Source organism: Phaenicophaeus curvirostris, chromosome 13 (genome assembly GCF_032191515.1).
Source record: "Phaenicophaeus curvirostris isolate KB17595 chromosome 13, BPBGC_Pcur_1.0, whole genome shotgun sequence".
NCBI classification, from domain to species: domain Eukaryota; kingdom Metazoa; phylum Chordata; class Aves; order Cuculiformes; family Cuculidae; genus Phaenicophaeus; species Phaenicophaeus curvirostris.
Window position 1 is genome coordinate 1,340,166 of NC_091404.1, and position 9,195 is coordinate 1,349,360.

Sequence of the window (9,195 nt, forward strand, 5' to 3'; positions counted from 1 at the left end):
CACTGAGCCCTGGGGACACCACTTGTATGAGGGGGAATAGTCTTCAGCTGCAAGAGGGGAGATTGAGATGAGATCTTGGGGAGAAATGTTTCGGTGTGAGGGTGGGGAGGCCCTGGCCCAGGCTGCCCAGAGCAGGGGTGGCTGCCCCATCCCTGCAGGGGTCCCAGGCCAGGCTGGATCGGGCTTGGAGCGCCCTGACCCCTCCCCACCTAAAGTCTCTGGGCCTCTATGGCGCCCCTTCCCGGCGGCCGCTCTGCCCCGCCGTCTCTATGGTCACACCACCGCCCCTCCAGGGCAGCCGCTCTGCGCCGCGCTCTCTGTGGTGCCGCCGCGGTCGCTCTGGGCCGCGCTCTCTATGGTGCCGGTGCCGCCGCCATGGCGCGGCCTCCCCGCCGCTTCGCCGCCACCGCCGCGGGCCGGGCCCGCCGCCTGCTGCTCTCCACGCCCATCTTCTACGCCAACGGCCCGCCGCACATCGGGCATCTCTACTCCGCGCTGCTGGCCGACGCCCTGCACCGGCACCGCGGCCTGGCGGGGGCGGGCCCGGGCCGGCTCTGCACGGGTGGGGGGGCACCGGGGGTGGGGGCCGCGCCGAGACCCCGCCGTCTCCCCTCAGCCCCTGTCCTCAGCCCCCTGCCCTCCCTCCTCAGCCCCCTGCCCTCTCCTCAGCCCCCTGCCCTCTCTCCTCAGTCCCCTGCCCTCCCCCCTCAGCCCCCTGCCCTCTCCCCACACCCGCTTCCCTCAGCCCTTCCACTCTCCTCAGCCCCCTCTCCTCACATCCTCTTTCCTCAGCCCGATCCCCAGGCTACCTCCCTCTGCCCAGTCCTCTCTTCCCACTCCCTTCTCTTCGCTCCCCATCGCTGTTCCCCAACCCCCTCCTGACCATGTTCGCTGACCCCCTCCTCTCTTCTCAGCCATTCTCCTCTCCACGTGCCCTCTCCCACGCCTCCTCCCTTTGGCCTCGAGCTCCCTCTCTCTGCTTCCCTCTCCTCTCCCTCCCGGTACCCCTCCCATCTCCCCAACCTCCTCCCTAAGGCCTTAAGCCCCCTCCCTGCGCCCTCTTCCCACGCACCCTCTCCTCAACCCCATACTCAGGCCACCTCCCTATTCCCACTCTCCACTCCCCTCTTCCCACTGCCCATCCCTGTTCCCTGACCCCCTCCCCTCTTCTCAGCCCCTCTCCTCTCCCCATGCCTGCTCCCCACTCCTCCCCTCAGCCTCGAGCCCCGTCTCTCTGCTCCCCACTCCCCAAACCCCTCCTCATGCTCCCCCTGCCTCTCTGCCATTACAGGGACAGACGAGCACGGGCTGAAGATCCAGCAGGCCGCTGCCGTGGAGGGGACATCGCCACCAGAGCTCTGCCAGCGGATCTCAGGCCTTTTCCGCCAGGCGTTCACCCAGGCCGCCGTCTCCTTCACCGATTTCATCCGCACCAGTGAGCCCCGGCACCAGCGAGCCGTGCAGCATTTCTGGGGGGCCCTGCAGGCCGGCGGGGCTCTCTACAAGGGGTGTTATGAGGGCTGGTACTGCACTCCCGAGGAGTGCTTCCTGCCCGAGAGCCAGCTCGCTGAGCGCAGGGATGCCCAGGGACTCCCCTGCAAGGTGTCCTTGGAGAGCGGCCACCAGGTAACAGTGACCACACAGGCGCATTCATCCTTGGCTCTGGTCTGGCTGTGTTTAGGTGTGCCTAGCACTTCCCCTGGCTTTTTGTGACTCCTGTCTGCTGCGACTTGCCTGTATTTTTTTATTACAAAAGTATTATTATGCTGTGTCCTGCCCTTGGGGCACAACAACCCAGCTCCAGACTGGGAGAATTCTGTCTAGAAAGCTGCCTGGAGGAGAAGGACCTGGGGGTGTTGGTTGACAGTGACTGAACACGAGCCAGCAGTGGCCCAGGTGGCCAAGAAGGCCGGTGGCATCTTGGCTTGGATCAGAAACGGCGTGGCCAGCAGGGCCAGGGAGGTTCTTCTCCCTCTGGACTCGGCACTGGTGAGACCGCTCCTCGAATCCTGTGTTCAGTTCTGGGCCCCTCGGCACAAGAAGGATGTTGAGGCTCTGGAGCGAGTCCAGAGAAGAGCAACGAGGCTGGTGAAGGGGCTGGAGAACAGGCCTTATGAGGAACGGCTGAGAGAGCTGGGGGTGTTTAGCCTGGAGAAGAGGAGGCTGAGGGGAGACCTCATTGCTCTCTGCAACTACCTGAAAGGAGGTTGTGGAGAGGAGGGAGCTGGGCTCTTCTCCCAAGTGACAGGGGACAGGACGAGAGGGAACGGCCTCAAGCTCCACCAGGGGAGGTTCAGGCTGGACATCAGGAAAAAATATTTCATGGAAAGGGTCATTGGGCACTGGCAGAGGCTGCCCAGGGAGAGGGTTGAGTCACCTTCCCTGGAGGGGTTTAAGGGATGGGTGGATGAGGCTCTGAGGGACATGATTTAGTGATTGATGGGAATGGCTGGACATGATGATCCAGTGGTTTTTTTCCAAGCTGGTGATTCTATGATTCTGTTTTGTAAAATGCCCTTTCTGAGCCTGTTGTGGTGGGTGGCTACGCAGGGGTGAGCTGCCCAAACCCCGCCAGCAAGTGCACATTCCACCTGTGTGGCACGGGAAGGCTTCAGCTGCTGCTGGGTTGCCCAATGGCCTGGCAGCAGCAGGATTTCTAACTGAGTTGGCCTGGGGTGGCCAGAGCTCGAGACCTATTGTGTCCAGCGGCTCAGTCCAGCCTCTGGATGTGTTTCATCAGCTTGTGACATGGGTGTCAGTCCAGTGTTGGCACACCGTGACATCGTCTGCTGTGCTGGCTGCAGAGAGCCACCAGAGGAGCACGGTACCTGATCAAGAGCCTCTTCCTCTGCACGTTCCGTAGGGAGCCAGGAGTTACCTGGTTTAATCCAGCAGTTGGATTAGATCATTGGGCTTCAGAGCGCAGCAGTGGTTAAGCTCTTGTGTTATTAGAACCAAGACTTGTTGGTTCAAACAGAAAGGGGTGTGTTGACAAATATCTCTTGATAAAGCATCTAACAAAGCAGGGCAAGAGGGAAATTTTCCAGGCAAAGAAGTTGTTCTTTAGATCTAAAATAGAGTCAGTGGGATTCAAAGTCAAATATGCCCCATGAAGAAGTTGGTGAACGGTTTAGAGGGGAAACCTCTGAGGAGCAGCTGAAGTCACTGGGTCTGTTCAGCCCAGAGAAAAGAAAACAGGGGAGAAGTCATCGTGCTCTGCAGCTTCCTCACCAGAGGAGGAGGAGGAGCAGGTGCTGAGCTTTTCTCTCTGGCCACCAGTGACAGGACCCGAGGGAATGGCCTCAAGTTGTGTCAAGGGAGGGTTAAATTGGTTATTAGGGAAAAATTCCTTACTGACAGAGTAGTGAAGCCCTGGCAGAGGCTGCCCAGGGCAGTGGGGGAGTCTCCATCCCTGGTGGGGTTCAAAACACGTGGCTATGGCACTTAGGGACAGAGTTTAGCAGGGACAGTGGGTTAGGGCTGATGGTTGGACTGGATGAGCTGAGAGGTCTTTTCCAACCTTAACGGTGCTATGATTCAAACGTGTGCTGCAGGGTGAGGCCAGGCGTCTGGATATGCTCCAGGAAGGCGATGCAGGCCTGGGATGGCTCCCCAGCGAGGTGGGGGAGTCGCAGCCTCAGCTGAGAAAAGTTCCATCACCCTCGGCGGAGCTAGTCCTGTTGGGAGCCGGCTGTGGGGCCCAGAGAGGTAGGGGGCTGGTCCCATCTCTGCTCCTCACAGCGTACAGATTCCTTCTGGTGTGGGATGCTGGATTGATTTACTGTGGAGTGAGCAGATCATGGAATCATAGAATGGTTTGGTTTGGAAGGGACCTCAAAGCCCATCCAGTTCCACCCCCAGCCATGGGCAGGGACACCTCCCACTGGATCAGGGGCTCCAAGCCCCATCCAACCTGGCCTTGAACCCCTCCAGGGATGGGGCAGCCACCACTGCTCTGGGCAACCTGGGCCAGGGCCTCCCCACCCTCACAGCAAAACATTTCTATCTAAAATCTCATCTCAATCTCCTGTTTTTCAGCTGAAAACCATTCCCCTTCATCCTATCCCTGCACTCCCTGATAAAGCCCCTCTCCAGTTTTCGTTTAGGCCCCGTTATTTGAGAGCCTTCTTTAGCTCCCAGAAGTCAGTGCTCTCCATCTGGAGATGTCTCGAGTGCCTTTATGCTGCACTCTCATACCATACCTACCCACAGAGCTTCTGTTGATGTAGGTAACTGTGCCATTTACTGGATTTAAATGGGTTGGAGGAGGCTGTAAGTGCTTTATCGTGGTTACAGGCTAATGCAGTCAGTGGCTGAGATGCATGAGTGCTTAAACTGGGGGAAAAGAAGAGCAGAGCGCCTGGGAGAACAGCAAAGGTGTTCCCCAGCATTGTTAGGAGGGCAGGAACTAACGATGTCAGTTTGTCTTTTTGTGATTTTCTACCATTATTGCCAAGCTATGTTCTCAAGAAAGCGTGTTCTTGCGTGATGGCGCATCCCTCTGGCAGCAGGATGGCGTTCCTCCCCCAGGGCACATGCAGCAGCAGGCACCGAGTCCCTGCCTGGTGTCCTGGGGAAGACAGGAGGGCAGTGTCCAAGGAGAGGATCTCAGGGGCTTGCCCACATGGCAGGCAGTGCAGCCAAACCGAGGGAGCCTGAGACCGACTCCAGGCTGGGAATGTCGCACGTGGGTTAGAATCATAGAATCGTTTGGTTGGAAAAGAACTTTACAATCAGTGAGTCCAACCATCCCTGTCCGCTATTAAACCACCCCTGAGAACTTGGTCTGCCTGTCTTTTAAATCCCTCCAGGAATGGGGACTCCAGCACTGCCCTGGGCTGCCGTTCCAGTGCCCGAGAACCCTTTTGGTGTTGGAATTTTTCCTAATATCCAATCTAAACCTCCCCTCGTGCAACTTGAAGCTGTTTCGTCTTGTCCTGTTGCCTGTCACTTGGGAGAAGAGCCCGGCACCCACCTCGCTCCAGCCTCCTTTCTGGGAGCTGCAGAGAGCGATGAAGTCTCCCCTCAGCCTCCTCTTCTCCAGGCTAAACAGCCCCAGCTCCCCTCAGCCACTCCCACAACCTGTTTTCCAGCCCCTTCCCCAGCTCCATTCCCTTCTCTGGACGCGCTCCAGCCCCCCAAGGTCTTTCCTGCACTGAGGGACCCAGAACTGAACCCAGGATTCAAGGTGCAGCCTCACCAGCACCGAGTCCAGGGGAACGATTCCTTCCCTGCTCCTGCTGGCCACCCCATGGCTGATCCAAGCCAGGTGCTGTTGGCCTTCTTGGCCACCTGGGCCACTGCTGGCTCATGTTCAGCTGCTGTCGACCAACAGCCCCAGGGCCTTTTCCACCGGGCAGCTTCTGAGCTGCTCTTCCCCAAGCCTGGAGCTGTACGGGGTTGTTGACACTGAAGTATGGGACCTGGCACTTGACTTTGTTGAACCTCATACAATTGATTGCAGTCCATGGATCCAGCCCGTCCAGATCCCTCTGTAGAACCTCAGTCCATGGATCCAGCCTGTCCAGATCCCTCTGTAGAACCTCGGTCCATGGATCCAGCCTGTCCAGATCCCGCTGTAGAACCTCGGTCCATGGATCCAGCCTGTCCTGATGTCTCTGTAGAGCCTCCCTACCCTCAAGCAGATCAACACTTCGATCCAGCTTAGTGTCATCTAGTAGTAAAACTGCGGAGCATTTGTGCCATCATCCTTTTCTCTCCTGTCTCCTCAGGTGCACTGGACCAAAGAGGAGAATTACATGTTCAGGCTGTCAGCATTCAGGGATCCGTTGCGGAAGTGGCTCCAGGACAACCCACGTGCCATTTCCCCTGAGCCTTTCTACCAGCGCACGCTCCGTTGGCTGGAAGAGGACTTGCCAGACTTGTCCGTCTCCCGCGAGAGAAGCCGGCTGCAGTGGGGTATCCCGGTTCCCAGTGACTCGACCCAGACTATTTACGTGTGGGTGGATGCTTTGGTGAACTACCTGAGTGTGGTGGGATACCCCGACACGCATGGCGAGTGGTGGCCCTCCGCACACCACGTGGTGGGCAAGGACATCCTCAAGTTTCATGCTATCTACTGGCCGGCTCTGCTGATGGCGGCAGGGCTGGCTCCTCCGGAACGAATCCTGGTGCACTCCCACTGGACTGTCCATGGGCAGAAGATGTCCAAAAGCCTGGGCAACGTGATTGAACCCTTGGCTTGCATGGAACAGTTTACAGTGGATGGTTTTCGGTACTTCCTGCTGAGGCAGGGCGTACCCGACCGGGATTGTGACTATTACGACGAAAAGGTCGTTAAGCTTCTGAACTCAGAGCTGGCAGATGCGCTTGGGGGGCTGCTGAACCGCTCCACAGCCCTCAGCATTAACCCCAGCAACACCTACCCTCGCTTCTCCGAGTCCTGTTTTCCAAAGGTCTTGGACTACAGGGAGACAGAGGGCACAGGCAGGGCTTCTGCTGAAGACTATGAGTTCCTGGCATCTGTGGCTTCTCTACCTCTGCAGGTGGCCACTTATTTTGAAAGCTTCCAGATCTACAAGGCTTTAGAATGCATTGCCCTGTGTGTAAGGCAGACCAACGGTTTCTTCCAGAGGCACAAACCTTGGAAACTGGACCGAAAAGACCCTGCCGAGCAGCTCTGGCTTGACACCATCATCCACGTCACGCTGGAGAGCCTGCGTGTCTATGGGACTCTCCTGCAGCCCGTCATCCCACACACGGCGGACAAGTTGCTCTCCAGGCTGGCAGTTGAGCCAGAAGAGAGAGGTCTCTCAGGTTTGACCTTTCTGCCACGCTACGATGGGAAGCCGTGTCCCTTTGAAGGGAGGCAGCTTGGGCCTGACACCGGTGTCTTGTTCCAAAGGCTAGAGAGGTCACGACAGCAGCAGGCAGAAACCAAAAGCTCTTGTCCCTGACAAACAGCTGCTGGGAATAAAAGCCTCCAGGAGCTCCTGAACAACATCGTCTCTGTTAAAAGCAGGTTCCTCCAATCGCTCTGTGGTGGCACGAAGGACTGGGCAGGGCTGTGCTGTCCTGCCCGGGGCTCTGCGTGATGTGGGAAGCGGGCAAGCTCAGGTTGGGGGAGTGAGGCCAAGGAAAGCTGCTCGGGTAACACTTTTTGAAGAGGAAACAAGCTTTAATTCCTTGTGGTGTAGGAGAGGGGTATATTGCAACTGAAAGCTTGGAAAATAAATGGTCTCCTTCCAAAAACATCCTCAAACTGAAATGTTAGGTGCCATTTAAAGATGTTGCTGGGAACGGCTTGTGCAGGGAGAGGGCTGGGCGACAGTTCTGCAGTGAGTTCCTCCTCTCGACTATGCCCCGTGAATTTTGGCCAGACCAGTAGCTCTAGGTGATCAGAAATGGTTTCCTCGATGGGAAAGATCCCTCCTATGTGTCTCCACCCTTTATCCTGGAGACAATCCAGTGAGGCAGGGTGGTTCAGTGGTCAGGTGGCCACTGCAGATGGCCTGGGGGGATGCGTTTCAGGCCCAGACTCAACTTCCTGAGGTTTTTCCACTTGGTGCAGGGTTTATTGCCCCTCTCTGCACCTTTTTGGTGCTGCTGGACTACCCAGGGGTGGATGTGACCCTTGGGGACCTCTGGAAACCCTTCCCAGCCTTTGGCTCTTCTTGCCTGCATTGCAGGAGTCTTCTCGGATCACCGGCCGAGTTCAGGGAGTTGTGATCTGTTTTGGAGCTGCCTGGGCTGCATTATCCAGAGCAGTACAGCCCCTCTCTGGGCGATGCCCACCCTGTGCCGCAGCGTGCTCTCCAGCCTGTCTTTGATCCCCCAGGAGAAGACAGCCTGGTGCCCTCAGCCCCCTCCTGGCATCCTTCTCCTCTTCCCTGTGCCATCCTCCCATTCTGGGTTCAGTTTTGGGCCCCTCAGTGTGGGAAAGACCTTGAGGGGCTGGAGCGTGTCGGGAGAAGGGGCTGGAGAACAGGGGTTGGAGTGGCTGAGGAAGCTGGGGGTGTTTAGCCTGGAAAAGAGGAGGCTGAGGGGAGACCTCATTGCTCTCTACAACTACCTGAAAGGAGGTTGTGGAGAGGAGGGAGCTGGGCTCTTCTCCCAAGTGACAGGGGACAGGATGAGAGGGAATGGCCTCAAGCTCCACCAGGGGAGGTTCAGGCTTGACATCAGGAAAAAATTTTTCACAGAAAGGGTCATTGGGCACTGGCAGAGGCTGCCCAGGGAGCGGGTTGGGTAATAGAATCATAGAATCACCAGGTCGGAAATGACCCACTGATCATCAAATCCAACCATTCCCATCAGTCACTAACCCATGTCCCTCAGCACTTCATCCACCCATCCCTTAAACCCCTCCAGGGAAGGTGACTCAACCACCTCCCTGGGCAGCCTCTGACAGTGCCCAATGACCCTTTCCGTGAAAAATTTTTCCTAATGTCCAGCCTGAACCTCCCCTGGTGGAGCTTGAGGCCATTCCCTCTTGTCCTGTCCCCTGTCACTTGGGAGAAGAGCCCAGCTCCCTCCTCTCCACAACCTCCTTCCAGGGAGTTGGAGAGAGCAATGAGGTCTCCCCTCAGCCTCCTCTTCTCCAGGCTAAACACCCCCAGCTCTCTCAGCCACCCCTCTTGTTCTCCAGCCCCTTCACCAGCTTCGTTGCTCTTCTCTGGACTCGCTCCAGAGCCTCAACATCCTTCTTGTGGTGAGGGGCCAGAACTGACCCCAGGATTCGAGGAGCGGTCTCACCAGTGCCGAGTCCAGAGGGAGAAGAACCTCCCTGGCCCTGCTGGCCATGCCGTGTCTGATCCAAGCCAAGATGCCATTGGCCTTCTTGGCCACCTCGGCACCAGTCACCTTCCCTGGAGGGGTTTAAGGGATGGGTGGATGAGGCGCTGAGGGACATGATTTACTGATTGATGGGGATGGTTGGATTCAATGACCCAGTGGGTCTTTTCCAACCTGGTGATTCTGTGATTCTATGATTCTCCCACGGGACAGGTGATAGGGCAGCACGAAGGATGGGGACACCGGGCCAGGAGAGGACCCTGCCCGAGGGAGAAGCACCGGGGGCTCTTCCCTGGCAGGAGCTGCCGGTTGTCCCGCAGAGGGCGAGGAGCCGGACCGGGGCCCCGGGCGGGGGGCGGGCGGCGCCGTCACCGGGGCGAGAGGCGGGGCTCGCCGGGGCCCGAAGGCGGGGCCGGGGCTGCAGCCGCCGCCGGAGCCGGT

At 58.1% G+C, this 9,195-nt stretch overlaps 1 protein-coding gene across 1 annotated transcript; it reads left to right on the forward strand.

The window, feature by feature from the left end:
* The first annotated feature begins 374 nt into the window (after positions 1 to 374).
* Positions 375 to 6,961, forward strand: MARS2 (methionyl-tRNA synthetase 2, mitochondrial). The gene is given in 4 exon segments (XM_069867848.1): positions 375 to 562; positions 1,292 to 1,626; positions 5,733 to 6,874; positions 6,876 to 6,961. Coding segments are annotated over 4 exon segments (1,746 nt in total). The 5' UTR covers position 375; the 3' UTR covers positions 6,958 to 6,961.
* Positions 6,962 to 9,195: the final 2,234 nt, after the last annotated feature.